This window comes from Saccopteryx bilineata, chromosome 5 (genome assembly GCF_036850765.1).
Source record: "Saccopteryx bilineata isolate mSacBil1 chromosome 5, mSacBil1_pri_phased_curated, whole genome shotgun sequence".
Classification (NCBI taxonomy): Eukaryota; Metazoa; Chordata; class Mammalia; order Chiroptera; family Emballonuridae; genus Saccopteryx; species Saccopteryx bilineata.
In genome coordinates this window covers 61245884-61263575 of record NC_089494.1, presented here as the reverse complement: position 1 = coordinate 61263575, position 17692 = coordinate 61245884, and the positions used below count along the sequence as shown (strand labels likewise).

General features: G+C 37.6%; 1 protein-coding gene across 16 annotated transcripts in view; it reads right to left on the bottom strand.

Moving 5' to 3' along the window:
• Positions 1–2003: 2003 nt before the first annotated feature.
• The window catches only part of ATF2 (activating transcription factor 2), a 92682-nt gene continuing 76993 nt past the window's right edge, over positions 2004–17692 (bottom strand). For all 16 annotated transcript variants that reach the window (XM_066233241.1, XM_066233254.1, XM_066233243.1 and 13 more), the window contains 2 exons: positions 10705–10810; positions 2004–4533 (listed from right to left, as the gene is read on the bottom strand). In XM_066233241.1, the coding sequence (XP_066089338.1) occupies positions 4307–4533; positions 10705–10810 (333 nt within the window). In that variant the 3' untranslated portion in view covers positions 2004–4306. The remainder of the gene's footprint in view (positions 4534–10704; positions 10811–17692) is intronic.

The following is a 17692-nucleotide window of genomic DNA, read 5'->3' as shown; positions in this document are numbered from 1 at the left end:
GTGAATTACAGGAGTTATTTATATTTATCAAAATTTAAAATGTTTTTTACAACTACATCAGACAAAATGATGTAATTCTTTTTTTTTTTGTATTTTTCTGAAGCTGGAAACGGGGAGAGACAGTCAGACTCCTGCATGCGCCCGACCGGGATCCACCCGGCACGCCCACCAGGGGCTACACTCTGCCCACCAGGGGGCGATGCTCTGCCCCTCCGGGGTGTCGCTCTGCCGGGACCAGAGCCACTCTAGCGCCTGGGGCAGAGGCCAAGGAGCCATCCCCAGCGCCTGGGCCATCCTTGCTCCAGTGGAGCCTTGGCTGCAGGAGGGGAAGAGAGAGACAGAGAGGAAGCGGGGGTGGGGGGTGGGGGGGGGTGGAGAAGCAAATGGGCGCCTCTCCTATGTGCCCTGGCCGGGAATCAAACCCGGGTCCCCCGCACGCCAGGCCGACGCTCTACTGCTGAGCCAACCAGCCAGGGCCAATGATGTAATTCTTAATAGCTGAAAACTATTATCCTGTGGTCAAGATAATCTCAAAATGTCAGAATTTCTTTTGTCTAAATTTCTTTTAGAGTTGTTTTGATAACTTGGTATTCTCTTGGTTTGTGTCAATGCATGTGTGTATTTATATAAAATGAAGGCCAACAAGTAAATGTTTCTTCTATAACATTCTCAAGCATCAAATTCTAGTCTCAGAGATGTAGAATTATCAGAACTACGTTTGACAGTAAGGACAAGCCAGAGATAAGAGATTATCTTTCCTGTCCTAAAGGATTTATGACTTTGCTCTTTTATCAGTTGTCAAACTTTGTTTTAGAAATATACCAGTTTGTCTTTATGAAATCTTTTACCTAATATCACATAACCTAGGTTAAGCACATTTGTTAGAACGTATACCCTAAAATAAAAAGTAGCCATGTGATTCTTTGTATCTCAGGATCAATTCAATCTGAGGTAAAATCAAAACATCCCTCTAGAAACTGCAGCAAAACTAGTCTTGCTCTTCACTTAGCACTTACTATTTCTAATATACACGATGTACTTACTGTGCTATGTTTGCCAACATATATCTCCTCCCACTCCATGTAGGATGTAAGCTTCACAAAGGAAGGGGTGTCTTGGCAATTGGTATATTCCAAGCACCTAGAACAATGACACCTAGTAGCATCAAAAACTAAATAAAGTGGTGTGGAAGGTAAGTTGGAGATGTTAAGGGGCTGGGGGTGGGGGAACAGAATATCTAGGCCTTGTAGGCCATTGTAAGGAATTAGATCTGAGGGCAACAAGAAACCACTCCAGGTTTTAGGGAGCTGGGCCTGCCTTATATTTGAAAAGCATCTAACTGCTGTATCGATGGGCTGCAGTAAGCAGGGCAACAGCAAGCAGACAGGAGGCAGACACAATAATCTGGGTGAGAAATGATGGTACAGATCAGGGTGACAGCAGTGTAAATGGTGAGGTGTGGTTGAATTCTGGTTGACTTTGAACGTAAAGCAAACATTGTTTCCTGACGGCTTGGATGTGGACTGTAAGAAAAGAGAAATCGAGAATGACAAGTTTGTTCTGGTTTAAGCAACGGGAAGAATGGAGTTGTCATCAGCTGACGTATGCAAGGTCATGGGAGGATCAGCTTTCAGGGTAGGGTGGGGAAGATTAAGAGTTCAGTGTTGGACATGTTATATTTTAAGATGTTTTGTTAGGCAGGCAGGCACCAAGAGACACCAAAGGCTGGTGGATCTGTGTGTGGCTGAGGTTGAAGGTATGTTTCAGGATAGGGACATAAATGAAAGGTTCACTGTGTATGAATGGGCTTAAAGTGATGGCTGAGAAAGAGGAATGAGGCCTGAGCAACCTGCAGTCAAAAGGTCTTTGAGAAAAAACACAGTTTATCACAGAAATAGAATACCAGGTTCTTTTCAGGTGATAAATGCCCTGACGGAAATAAATAGCATTATCAGGTGATGTTACTTTATGAAAGATAGTTAAGAACAAACAAATTATGAACATAATTTAAAGATAGAATTTATTCTCTGATGGTTTACTCATGCAAACTGCACATCAAAGAAAATAGTACAGTTTGTGTAACATTGCAAATGTAGGACTCAAAATGCTAGGTACAGAAGTAGTGTGACATCCTGAAAGTCAAAATGAAATTTGTGTAACTAGTAATGATTTTTATTTGCTGAATACAGACTGATTTACAATGAAAGTTTTGCTAATGTTGGTAAGCTCATTAACCGTTTACATGACTTCTTACATCTAATGTAGCTTTATTTTACAGTTGCAAGAATTCCTGTTATCAAAGAACTTTAAGTTGCATAAATAAAATGAAAGGAAAATGCACTGAAGGACTTAGGAGAGAGAAGACTTGAGGCTTTTCCTAACCCATCCAAACTACAATAAAAATAGCCTTCTTGCAGAATTCATATTTTGTGCCTTTGAGATCAACTCCTTAGCATAACTATGGTGAAATCATGATTAGAAATTGATTACTTTAAAATATAAAATCAGTTAAAAATAAAAAAATTTTAGAAGTAGAATTTTCAACTAAGAATGTTCTTCATTTTAATAAGCGAAACAATAAAATTGCTATCATCTTCGTAACTTAAAAGTCCTGAAATGTCATTTGTGTATTTTGAATGTTTCCCAGTCTGGAACTTAGGCAGGTGGGCTATTTCCTTGAATTATCAAGGATATTCCATATACGTTTTTAAATGTCAGTCTCATTAGGAGATGGCACTGAGACTTTAGCAAACAGTGTAGTATGGGTACAGAACAAACTACACAACTTATTATAAATGCATTACAGGTATTTACATAATGGAATCCTGCTTGAATGCCAGAAGTTGCTACTGGGTAGGACTCATTACTATTTTACAAAGTTTTCTTACACACATCTACTACCTTTAAATTTTTAACAATTTAGTCTATTTTAAAATATTGTACTGTATTTTTAACATAATTGCAGAATAAAAATAGATAATGGCACATTAGAAAACTCAGTATCCCACAGATGACTGGATAATGAGAAAAGTGTACCTACAATCATCTCATCAGAAACAAACTACATCATGGAATGTTAGTTAACCAAGCCTGCACAGTAATGACATTTAAGTTGCAATCACCTATTGGCCAGCATCACACTGAAGGCATCGTTAAACATTCAAGCAAAGATTGCTGGCATAAACTATTGAAAGACATACATACACATACATACGTATACTCTCTCTCACTCACTTTTGCTTCCCACATAATTACATAGTTCTAAAGATAGATACTGATTTTTTCCCACAAGAAACGTTATCAAAATTTGCTACTAAAAGATGACAGTGCTTTCACAAGAATAAGTACAAGTTAGCTTGCAAGTACAAGACAATGGGGGTAAACAGTCTTAAATTTTCTAAGTAGTAATTTTTAGGCTTTTCTGGCAACTATACCATACTTAATTATGCATAAACTTCTCAGTTTGTAACCTGAAATCTGAAAAAAAACCCAAAAACCTAATTTCAAAAAATTATTAGATATTTGATAACCCTGTATTGTACATGATATAATATCGCATTTATTAGCCTCAAAACATAGGGTTTAAAATACTGAATTTAAGACTTGAAAAATAGTCATTTTTGAAATGATAAAGGATTCCAAAATTCATGTCTACTTAAAATCTTATAAAATAAAAATGCACTATTAATGACCTTGATTTAGTTTAAGATTAAGTGTGCATAAAAGCACTGTATGTCTTTTACCATGTTTTCACGCACTTAAAACGTGTTCTCTAATATTCTTCCTTTTGCATAATGTGCAAAATAAACGGCAAAAAGTTAAAAACAAATTTCTCATTAGTGCTTTATGACTTTGTTATCATACAAAGTCAATAGGAATTTAAGCAGAACTTTGGTATAAATGATATAACAATATTACCATCACAGTTGAGGGTTAAGAGGTGGTCAAAAGAAATGGAAGTGGGAGGAGAGATTCAGTAACACCCCCATTTATTAAAACACCACCAAATTAAAAATGAAATAAACCACGATGAAGTATAATACAATTTATACAATGAGCACAGAAAAATTAATAAATCTAACAATATTTATAAAAAAAGCAAAATCAGTTTTTTTCCAGAGACTAAAAACTGTTGTTCGGTTTGATCATCAACTGCTGCTACACCAACTTTAGAGCCAAATTTAATTTCAAGTTAAAAAAAAAAATTTACAACCACAGATTTCACATACATGGAAACTGGTCTTTCCTTGATTTCCCTTTGAAGTCACTAATGAGTATCTAAAACTGCTGCACTGTAGGTTTCTAATCAACTTCCTGAGGGCTGTGACTGGGAGGAAGGAGCCATAACAATCTGTGAAAGTGCAGGCTCTGTACTCTGGTCCGCCATCTGGGTGAGGACTGAAGTGGCTACAGCTTCTGCCTTGGAGGTTGAACTGACTCCGTTGGATGTGCTGACAGAACTGTGCTGTATAGCTTCAGTATGAGGACTACTCGGCACGGACAGGTCTTCTGAACTATCATCTTTATCAGCAGCTGAGTGGAAAAAGGAAAATTACTCAGTTTCTTAAAAGATTGTTAAGAATGTATCAGTAAGCTGAGTCAATATACAGAGTAAAAAGTTTTTTGGCACTGTCCGTTTGGCTCAGTGATAGAGCGTCGGCCTGGCGTGCAGGAGTCCTGGGTTCGATTCCTGGCCAGGGCACACAGGAGAAGCGCCCATCTGCTTCTCCACCCCTCCCCCTCTCCTTCCTCTCTGTCTCTCTCTTCCCCTCCTGCAGCCAAGGCTCCACTGGAGCAAAGTTGGCCCAGGTGCTGAGGATGGCTCTGTGGCCTCTGCCTCAGGCGCTGGAATGGCTCTGGTTGCAACAGAGCGACACTCCAGATGGGCAGAGCATCGCCCCCTGGTGGGCGTCCTGGGTGGATCCCAGTCGGGCGCATGCGGGAGTCAGTCTGACTGCCTCCCCGTTTCCAACTTAAGAAAAATACTAAAAAAAAAAAAAAAAGTTTTTTACGGCCCTGACCAACTGGCTCAGTGGATAGTGTTGGCCCAGTGTATGGATGTCCTGGGTTTGATTTCCAGTCAGGGCACACAGGAGAAGCGACCATCTGCTTCTCTTTCTCTCCCTTGCTATATTCAAACCCTTCTTAAACAACACATTTAACAAAACCAATCTATTTGCCTACACCCCATTCTTATTAAAAAAAAAAAATGTACTGCCACATGCATAAAGAAAATGAATTCACATACAAATTATATCTTCAAATTATTCCCTCCACAGTCTCTAGAACTATATTTATTCTGGCTGACTTTCCACCTAGTGCCGTAATGGGTGCTCACAACACCTGACTCTAATGATGCATACACATGAGAATAAGCAATATCTAGAATCTAAATGTCACCAGCTGTTACAGTTGCATGAATTGAGATTCAAATAAAGATCTATATAAAACTCTAATGCTGTAATTGAAAGATATTCAGGAGAAGGCATTCTAAATATTTACAAAAAGAAATCTACAAGTTTGTAGGCCTGAAAAACAAATCTCCCATATCTTTAACAGAATAGAATCTAATAATTTTAGTGAAATGTGATATGCACAACACACAGTGTACGTAGTTATAAGACACAATAACAAACACCTGTGAACCCAGCCCCTAACTTAAGAGAACATTCCCAATAACCCTGATGCTACCTGTAAGCTCCTCTCCTTACCAGAGATGCTCACCATTCTGATATTTCTTTAACCATTCCCTTGTTTTTTCTTTGAAGCTTTGCCAAATAGGTATGTACTCCTAAACAATATTGTTTAACTTTATTATTGAACATTCTAAAAACAATGTCATACTGGCATTAAAATCATTTTTTATTTAGTGTTTAGAAGAGACAATAAGCTGGCTTTCTATCAAATCTGAGAATGCATACTGGCCTGCTTACTAATGGCCAAATCCCCATTCTTGAAGTCAATTATCAAAAGACTTGGGCCCTATGAAACAGGACTTATCCCATGATGTATAATATAGAAGAAGGATGAACCTAGCAAAGCACAACTCTTACTCAGGTAAAATTCCTTATTTTGAGGGTTTTTTGAAATACAGCAATTCTTACAGAATTTTGAGACATTTGCCCCAATTCATACATTTTTAAAAAGCAAGTTTTAAAACGTATAAGTGATCCCATCTTCTCCATAATCTTCTATGAATGCAAAACCACACACTGGATAAAAATTTGACCTCAAGGTATAATGAAATCACAATCATAATTATTTTAAAATTATAATAAATGTTATATAACACAATTTAGTTAAATAGCAAATACAACTGTTATGTGTTCAAAGAAACATTAGAGACCACTAAAAAGCCCTCTTTATTTTACCACTATTTTCTTTTTTTTTTAGATTCTTATTTATTCATTTTAGAGAGAGGAGACAGAGAGAGAGAGACAGAGAGAAGGGAGGGAGGAGCATAAAGCATCAACTCCCATATGTGCCTTGACCAGGGAAGCCTGGGGTTTCGAACCGGCAACCTCAGTGTTACAGGTCGATGCTTTTACCCACTGCGCCACTGCAGGTCAGGCTTTACCACTATTTTTCAACAGGCCAACAAACTGACCTTTCTGTCAAGGTTAAGGAATGCACTAGCTTTCAAAAATAAAGAGGTTGATCTGTGATGAGTGTAATAAGGAAATGTAAATATACAGAAGGCAGTGACTCAAAATTAAACAGTAAATTCTAAGGAACAAGTGATTATTTCCAGTCTTTCAGAATTAGGTAAAGCAAATCTTTAGGCTGTACAAAGAATAGGTACTCACTTGTAAATTCTGTAATTATAAATTTTATACACAAACTACCTTTATAATATGATACATCTGTACCTTTGATCACTTGTAGAAGGGGAGGGGAGGAAAATTACTAGTATAATCACAAGCACTAGAAAGACACAGAGATCTTACGGCACTCACTGCCATTCTCAGCCCTGCATGGAAAGAAACCAGCTGTTTGACAACTACCTCTGTTCATACATATTTTCAGTACTAAAAATACAGGGGGGGCAAAAGTAGGCTTATAGTTGTTCATATAAAAATAATAATAAAAATACAAGAATAAACTGTGTTTCGTGTATTCACAACTGTAAACTGACTTTTGCCCCAATTGTACAAGTTCTCAATTACATTTAGGGCCCAAGAAGCGTTCCTTCCCCATTTATGATTATAGAAACAATTATAAGACAATTTTAATTATGCTCAGAGATCTAGATAATATGAATTAATGGCAATAAACTTTATTCTTCACAGAACCGAAACATTTGGAATGTATCATATTTTCATTCACATTTTATACTATCTGATGGTTAAGGTGCCAATTGTCAGTTTCTCTATGACTGAGGTTTCCTAGGACACACAACTTTCAGTGTTAAAATTGCGACCCTGTGACAGTGTGACTTTAAACTGTCACTTTTATCCTCATGATTCTGTAATATTCCTTTATTTCTATTAAACCTGTTTTCTCTCTGAAATGTTTTCAAAGAATTAACTAGCACTACAGCTCACCATTAGCAATTGCTGTATCTTTATAAATTTCTTCAATTTTCTACAAAATTTAAATATTCACTTAGTCAATCTCTACATTTACCTTGACAATTAAACAATAGAGAAATCAGATTTTTCCCAAAGATTTCAAATTTGAAAATAAAAATTACTTAAAATTTTCTGCAAAATCCAATTATCTAAGATGATGAAGACTAATTTTATGCTAGAACTATACTTCAGTTAATTTTTTTTTTTTGTATTTTTCTGAAGTTGGAAATGGGGAGGCAGTCAGACAGACAGACTCCCGCATGCACCGCACTGGGATCCACCCAGCATGCCCACCAGGGGGCGATGCTCTGCCCATCTGGGGCGTTGCTCTGTTGCAACCAGAGCCATTCTAGCGCCTGAGGCAGAGGCCACAGAGCCATCCTAAGCGCCCGGGCAAACTTTGCTCCAATGGAGCCTTGGATGCAGGAGGGGAAGAGAGAGACAGAGAGGAAGGAGAGGGGGAGGGGTGGAGAAGCAGATGGGTGCTTCTCTGTGTGCCCTGGCCGGGAATCGAACCCAGGACTCCTGCACGCCAGGCCGACACTCTACCACTGAGCCAACCGGCCAGGGCCTGTACTTCAGTTAATTTGATTACTTAGATGACTTGATGGGAAAAAGGTGTAATTCCCAAAACCAAAAATGTCTTGCATTCTTCTCACAACCAAGTATAATATATATTCACTAAAACTTATTAATCTAGATTTTCAGTCAGTTTATTTAAGGGTATAGGACAGGGGTCCCCAGACTTTTTACACAGGGGGCCAGTTCACTGCCCTTCAGACCGTTGGAGGGCCGGACTATAAAAAAAACTATGAACAAATCCCTATGCACACTGCACATATCTTATTTTAAAGTAAAAAAAACCAAACTGGAACAAATACAATATTTAAAATAAAGAACAAGTAAGCCCTGGTCGGTTGGCTCAGCGGTAGAGCGTCGGCCTGGCGTGCGGGGGACCTGGGTTCGATTCCCGGCCAGGGCACATAGGAGAAGTGCCCATTTGCTTCTCCATCCCCCTCTCCTTCCTCTCTGTCTCTCTCTTCCCCTCCCGCAGCCAAGGCTCCATTGGTGCAAAGATGGCCCCGGCGCTGGGGATGGCTCCTTGGCCTCTGCCCCAGGCGCTAGAGTGGCTCTGGTCGCAGCAGAGCGACCCCCGGGAGGGGCAGAGCATCCCCCCTGGTGGGCAGAGCGTCGCCCCTAGTGGGCGTGCCGGGTGGATCCCGGTCGGGCGCATGCGGGAGTCTGTCTGACTGTCTCTCCCCGTTTCCAGCTTCAGAAAGAAAAGAAATAAAAAATAAAATAAAATAAAATAAAGAGCAAGTAAATTTAAATCAACACAGTATTTCAATGGGAACGATGCTCCTCTCACTGACCACCAATGAAAGAGGTGCCCCTTCCGGAAGTGTGGCGGGGGCCGGATAAATGGCCTCAGGGGGCCGCATGTGGCCTGCAGGCCATAGTTTGGGGACCCCTGGTATAGGACATAAACCCATATAGCTATACACTTAAATATAACTATAAATTACTGCTTAAAATAAAAAATTAGCTTACATTTGCTGAACACAGAATAGAGAGAGAACTGTTGGGATTATCCAATAAATTATCTAAAATTTAAAAATTGCAGATAATTTTTAATTGAATGCAAAATGAGTTAATTTTCTAATTTTATAGAATCAATTGTACAGCTCCTCTTGAGCTATCAAAATTCCAGAGAACACTTAAGAAAATCATGTATGCATAATGCTGAACTCAGTAGCTGCTATAGGAAATTATGTTAAGTCAGATGAAAGCCGTAATGGCCTCATCCCTGCAGCAATTATTAATACAAACTCTAAGCATTTCTATATGCGTCCAATTTACTCCACAGTGTGTTTTACCATCCTGTCAAAATGACTAGATATCAAAGGATTGAGATTTATTTGCTCAAAACTGACAAAAATCAATGTTCTAAATATAAATGGCAATAGAGAGTTGCTAAATCTACAGAACCTTTTAAATTAAAAAATATTGCCATTCTGATGAAACTGCTTACAATGACTGCAAGTAAAGATGGTGTCCAATAAGTTTTATTGTGAGCACCTGAGGAACTGTTTGCATCCAAAAAAATGTTTCTTTCTTTTGAATTACTGACACTGGCAAATTAAAATGAAGTGGATACATATGGTTGAACCAATCTTCACATTTACAAATATCCTGAAATATCACTAAATCACAAAAATGAAAGCCCCGGGTTATACATTATGAATGTTGCCTAACACGTTCCTAGTCCTGTTATTTGTTACAAATCTGTGTAGGATGGACAAAATAGGCCATTTATTCAAGAGTAACAGCTGGTTGCAACATTGTGCATCTTATCAAAAAGGACATTACAAGAAGAAAAAACCACAATTAACCTCTAAAATGCTGAACACAGACAAATCTCATTTTGAGGGAATATATTTAAGAGGAAACCAATAAGCAGATAATTTAAATACTGTTCTATTTTAGCACTTTTTACAGGGGTCCCCAAACTTTTTACACAGGGGGCCAGTTCACTGTCCCTCAGACCGTTGGAGGGCCGCCACATACAGTGCTCCTCTCACTGACCACCAATAAAAGAGGTGCCCCTTCCGGAAGTGCGGCGAGGGCTGGATAAACGGCCTCAGGGGGCCGTAGTTTGGGGACGCCTGAACTAGAAGATTCGATATAAAAAGGTTCACAACAATTAAAAAAACAACTGCACAATGCTGTTATCTAATAATGAGCAACAGGATCTGATACTATATAAACAAATACTATATATTAAGTGAAGACAGGTGATTTAAAAAAAATGAAGCTTGAATGCAGGTTGGAAAAGAGATGTTCCAAAGTGTTACACTGGGAAGAGAAAACACTCATCAGTACTTACACTATATTTTAAATTATTAACTAACCCATCTTGTTGATCTACAGCCATCCCTACAAAAAAGCTAGAAATAGGAAAATTCAAAAACTGTAGATTCTAAGAAGTATATCCCATTCCATAATAACCTTGTAGAAGTTCTAATGTTAAATATTAGAATTTCAGTCTCCGTTGTTTTAATGGGAGCCTGGTTCACTGTGGCAGTATTTCACTGATGTAGCCTAAGGCTACAGGTAATGGAACATTACTCACTATGATAGCCAGATTTCTTCTGCATGGCGGTTACAGGGCAATCTTTATGAGCCAGAAGAAGCTGTTTCAGCTGTGCCACTTCATTTCTCAGCAGGGTGACTTCACTCTGGAGAAGGAACAAGTTATATACTTTACCACTAGCGTCAGATTAAACATTTCTTACTGTTTAAAACAAGTGAAGACTAAGATAATGAAACTAGATATTTTTAACAAAATATCAAAGAATAAACAAGATATGTTGCTTAAATATGTTTAGTTCGTACACATCAGTTTTTATATTTTAGTATTTGTATAAAAACTGCAACTTTTATAAAAATTTAAGATAACACTACAACTGGATAGCATATTTCAGTTTTTACTTTATCATTTGCCTTGGGACTGCTTATATATATTACTGGTTACCTGTTGAAGGTGTTATTACCTTTTGATTATGTGAAAATTTTGAAACATCAAGGGAGTCAGGAAAAAATTTCACTCTATTCATTTGAAAATGAAAAATTTATCTTGAAAACTCAGCTCCATGCAGGAAACCCCAATAACCAGTGAATCCCAGTGAATAACCACAGATACCTCACATGCGCTGCAAGGCACTGTGCCGGACATGAAACCAGTGAAAGTAGATGTGATATTTAAATGGCTTAGTTGCCTCTGATCTAGGCAATTCATCCACATCTAAATCTGAATCTGATAAATCAATGGTGATTTGTCCTGTTCCTTATTACAGAATGAGCATATCAGCTTTTGTTTTGGATGCATTAATGTAGAAGATTCTCTGTAAAAGTTTCAAATGGAGACAGTCCAGTTAATCTCACTGGGTCACCCTCAAATATTAAAGACACAGCTTAGTGATAATTACCAATACTCAAAGTTAGAAATAATATAAATTTATTAAGTTGATAACATAAAAAGCACCTTAATTTACAAACATATCTACTTACTTGGACTTACATTAACCTTAACTATGCAGATTTCAGCCATGAACCCAAAATTAACTGAACATAGCAAATGGGTGTACACAAAAGCTCAGGCACTTCATTTTCCACCCCTCAGTCTCTTATCCAGAAAGCTTAATGCAAAGTAATTTAGCAGATTAGATTCATTAGGCTCCCTGGCATGATTAATGACAGCATAAAAATCAAAAGAATAAAAGTTAAGCAATAAAAAAGCAAGTCTGTTGGGTCAAACAGTTCCTCACATCCCAATAATAATGAACTGCAACACTATATTAATGCACAGAACAAAAATTGATGCTCATAATAAATCTGAACCATTAATAAAAAGATTAAATTGTTCAGACTATTGTATTTGAGTCAAGAATGGGTTTATAGTGATCAAAGTACAAAAAGGAAACCTTAAAAGTTTCACTTTAAAAAGAAACAGTGCTATTTAGAAAACTCATTTCTATAAAATACTATAGTCAGTATCAGTATCACTAGTTATAGTTCGTTATTAATGGCACTATTGATGAGAAACCATGTTATGAGTAATCAAACATATAACTTCCAAGAAACTTTCTGCCTGTCTGCTGTGTCAGCTTGATTTTGAGACTCATAACTACAAGTTTCTCTCATTAATTTCTGTAATATAAAACAGGGCTAGATATGTATGTCAAGCAGATACAATCTTATAATCTGGTACCTGGAACCACTTTCCCATTAGTTTGAACTTATGAAATAATCAATACTTAACCATTTTTATCTATAAAAATGTAAATTTTGTATAGCTAACTAAACACATACTGTTGTCTCTATCCAGAAAATCTTTCCTTTTTGCCTTCCTAATTATTTCACTGATCTTAACAGTCAACTTAATACAGTGTAAGTCTGCATAGGAAAGAGGTTAGATGTCCATTTCTTCGCTTCCACAGCCATGTATGTATGTGTGTGCGTGTGTGTGTGTATTAATATAGAACACTTATCACACTGTATTGTAATTCTTTGGTTTAGCTGCTTGCCACCTCTGGGATTTTCTCAAGGACTAGTATTATCTAGCCCTTCGTCTCCCCAGAGCATAGCACAGCCTAGCACAGACTCAGTACATAGTGATATTTAGAGAGGCCCATGGTAATTCTACATCCAGGGGGTAAAATATACCAGAAGTGAAATAAGGAACATAAAGACATTTTGAAAATGTCAAAGTCCCATTTAAATGTGAGCAATTCTTGATTTTTTTCTAATCCAAGTAAAGTATATTTGGTAAAGTTAAAGTAGATGCTGAAAAAAATCATTCGGTCTAAATAAAACAAAATGTAAATTATTTTAGCATTATCTTACCATTGCTCCATATTTTTAGCTACTCAAAAATTAATTATATACTAAGGAACAAATTTTTTTAATAGTTTATGTGTAGCAGATCAGACTGATGAAATCATGACAGTGTAACCAATTATCAATCAATCAAAATTTCTCACTGATATTTGGCCATAGATGGATACCAGGTATTCCCATAAATATATAACTTTTGACTTATTATATTAGTTCAACCACTACCCCTAAAATTAAACAAATAATGTTAGAGATGGTTTCTTCTTTGGGGAATTTCTTGTTGCTAAGGACATAATTTTTCTCATGTTCAGTCTTTAGAAAAATCAAAGATCAAGTATCAAGACTCCCACAACACAGTTCCACAGGCTGTCATGGATGCAAAACCTTATACCTGAGAACAAAATAGAAATATAGATGATAGGATTCTATTTTGAAAATATTTTGCAAAATGAATGGAAATGACCCTTCTCCATTCATCATACTGTAATTTCTTGTGTCATGTTTGTCTCCTCTGTTAGACCATAAATTTTGTAAGTGCAAGGACAATGTTGTTTTCACTATTATATTCTGTGTCTAATAACATGCCCTGCACACAATAGATGCTTAATGACAGAATAATGAATAACTAGTATTTGCATAGCATATTTACAACATACTTTTTCTACATCCTCTCTCACTGATCTTCATAAAGTACTCTATGACTGATAGGAAAGTAAAGACTCGAAGGTTTTCAGTCAAGACTAGTAAAAAGAAGTACTAGGTCTCAAACTCTCAACAAAATGTATTCGGTACAGGTTGTATCACTATTATCCTTCCCCTCTGCCCCTCTCAGATATAGTTAAAAATTCAGAGGGAAAAAAAGGACAGTTACATCATAGGACACATTTTTTTTTTTTTTCAGGAAAAGCAGTCATTGTATAGCATCTTGAATTGTTGCTATTCCTTTCTATTTCAAGTGATAAGAACTAAAAATGTTACCTTATTCCTTTACAGTCAATGAACCAGTAGATAAAACCTTTTCTGTACATTAACTTATGGGTAAAAACTCATGCATCTAGCTATCAAAGTATGCTTCTGTTAATTTTATTTATTGATTTTTTTAGAGAGAGAGGAGTGAGAGAGAGACAGAGAGAGAGAAGGGGGAGGAGCAGGAAGCATCAACTCCCATATGTGCCTTGACCAGGAAAGCCCAAGGTTTCGGGCCGGCAACGTCAGTGTTCCAGGTCGACGCTTTATCCCACTGCGCCACCACAGGTCAGGCTGCTTCTGTTAATTTAACTTCTACTCCACATACATTTTGCAGTACCTAAGTTTTAAAAGTGACATCCACAACAAAATCCACAAGAATTATCCAAACAGTAACTGTTAGTAAAGGGTCTGACTTTTGTTCATAAAGGAAACATGCTGAAATTGTAAACTGAAAACTAACCCCCAAAATGAGTATAACTGAAAGACAAAGCCACAAAGAGGTTAAAATTATTTCAAATAAAGAACAACAAAATCATATATTACCTTAAAATATAATTTAAAATTAATAGCATGCAATTCTTGGTCTAGAGCAGGGGTCCCCAAACTTTTAAGCAGGGGGCCAGTTCATTGTCCCTCAGACCGTTGGAGGGCCACACTATAAAAAAACTATGAATAAATCCCTATGCACACTGCACATATTTTAAAGTAAAAAAGCAAAACGGGAACAAATACAATATTTAAAAAAAAGAACAGGTAAATTTAAATCAACAAACTGACCAGTATTTCTTTCTTTTTTTTTTTTTTTGCATTTTTCTGAAGCTAGAAACAGGGAGAGACAGTCAGACAGACTCCCGCATGCGCCCGACCGGGATCCACCCGGCACGCCCACCAGGGGGCGACGCTCTGCCCACCAGGGGGCGATGCTCTGCCCATCCTGGGCGTCGCCATGTTGCGACCCTCCTGGGTGTCGCCATGTTGCGACCAGAGCCACTCTAGCGCCTGGGGCAGAGGCCACAGAGCCATCCCCAGCACCCAGGCCATCTTTGCTCCAATGGAGCCTTGGCTGCGGGAGGGGAAGAGAGAGACAGAGAGGAAGGCGCGGTGGAGGGGTGGAGAAGCAAATGGGTGCTTCTCCTATGTGCCCTGGCCGGGAATCGAACCCGGGTCCTCCGCACGCTAGGCCGACGCTCTACCGCTGAGCCAACCGGCCAGGGCTAAACTGACCAGTATTTCAATGGGAACTATGGGCCTGCTTTTGGCTAATGAGATGGTCAATGTGCTCCTCTCACTGACCACCAATGAAAGAGGTGCCCCTTCCGGAAGTGCAGTGGGGGGCCGGATAAGTGGCCTCAGGGGGCCGCATGCGGCCCGCGGGCCGTAGTTTGGGGGCCCCTGGTCTAGATTATCATAAATGTCTCTAATACAATTTGATAAAATGGCCTTTTTAGCAATGATCTGAGAAGGCTAAAATATAATTAAATTCCATGACTGGGGTAATAAGGTTGAATAATTAGTATTTTTTCAAACTTAATATATATTTGGTAAAAATACAAAGTCATACCTCAACATTAATTAATTTTATTGGATATGAATTATTACTGCCCACTACACCAATAAGCTAAGCCTAAATGTTACATGAAGGATTATTTAAAAAATCTAGAACTGATGTTTTCACATAAAGTACAGTTTAATTACTTCTCTGACATTCAATTTTCTTTACGAATTATTCCATTCTTTACAGTTACTGGTTTTGCTATTGAAAAACTGAAAAAAACTTTTTATTCCTGAATCTACTATAAGGATGTTAACTCTTCACACTCTATTTTAAAACTTTTTATTTAACAACTAAAAAGCAATAAAAAATTATATATCCACTCAAAATAATAGAAAAAGTCATAATTGAAGTACCTTTTCTTCCCAGACCATCCATGCTTCCCAAAACCCTATCTCTTTACCACTGTTACATCCTGGTACGTGACATTCCTAAAATTTTACCTATACTTAACAAATTCATTTCTATATTGATTGCTACACCTTCACATTCATCTATCTAACTTAATTATAAACCTTTTACTAATAAAAAAGATATATGGTATACATTTTAGTATGCAACTAACCTTTTATTGAGTAATTTACTGAAGTGAAATTCCCATAATATAGAATCAACCATTTAAAGTGAATAATTCAGTGGCGTTTAGTGTACGTTTACAATGTTGTACAACCAACCACTTCCTTCTATCGACTTATAAAACATCTCTGCCACTCTAAAACAAATCAGTTCCCTAATGAGTTTCTTCCTTTCTTCAGTCTCTGGCAATGACCAATCTGCATTCTCTATGGATATTTCTGTTCTAGGTATATCATATAAATGGAGTCATATAATATGTGACTTTGTATCTTGCTTCTCTCACTTCAGCATGTTTTAAGGTTCATCCATGTTTCGCATGTACCGTCAATCCTTTTTATGCCTAAATAATATTCCATTGTATGTATATACCACAATTTATCCATTTATTCACTGATGGACATTTAGACTATTTCCAGCAACTTTTTTTTGCCCACAATATATTACATTTTCCCAGGATTACACATACAAATGGATCTTATTCTTCTTCTTTTCTGCAGAAATATTTTAAAGAAAATGCCCAACAACATATCACACTTCACCTGTCTTCATATTTTGGTATGCACCTCTAAAACAGAACACTTTCTCATTTAACTATGATGCCATCATCACTGAGACTTTACTGATTTTACTTGTTCTACTTCTAATTTGAGTTAAGCTCTATGGTTGAATATAACTAATTAATTTAGTGATATCTTGAATTTGTTCTATTTAAAAGTTTCATGCTTTGGAAATGATGTGCTAGCTAACTTGTACTTAGATGGCAAATCTTATCTTTATTCTCTAGTCAAAGAATTTCTATCATACTTAGGAAATATAAAAATGTAACACATTTACAATGACATTTTAATCATAGTTTATATGGTGAAAATACATAAAATTAATGAAAGTTACACTTATTTTGAATACTGAATTTTCCAAGGTTTTCTCAAATAATAAACACCACTGCCATTAATAATGGTGAACAGTTCTGCAGTAAAAGGAATAGCAATATCTCATTAAAAGCTATTATTACTGCTGCCTGACCAGGCAGTGGCACGGTGGATACAGTGTCGGACTGGTATGCAGAGGACCCAGGTTCAAAATCCCAAGGTCACTCACTGGCTTGCACACAAGCTCATGTGACTTGAGTATGGGCTCACCAGCTTAAGCGTGGGATCACAGACATGACCAATGGTCGCTGGCTTGAGCCCAAAGGTCACTGGCTTGAAGCCCAAGGTCACTGGCTTGAGCCCAAGGTCGCTGGGTTGAGCAAGGAGTCACTCGCTCTGCTGTAGCCCCCTGGTCAAGACACATATGAGAAAGCAATCAATGAACAACTAAGGTGCTGCAACGAAAAATTGATGCTTCTCATCTCTCTCCCTTCCTGTCTGTCCCTATCTGTTCCTCTCTCTCACTCCCTGTCTCTGTCAATAAAAAAAAAAAAAGAAAGAAAAAAGCTATTACTACTGCTAAAATTTGGGTTATAGCAGAAAACTGGCCCAAAGTAAAGTCCAAGAATAATGAGACCATATACAGTGTGTCCGTAAAGTCATGGTGCACTTTTGACTGGTCACAGGAAAGCACAAAAGACGATAGAAATGTGAAATCTGCACCAAAAAGGAAAACCCTCCCAGTTTCTGTAGGATGA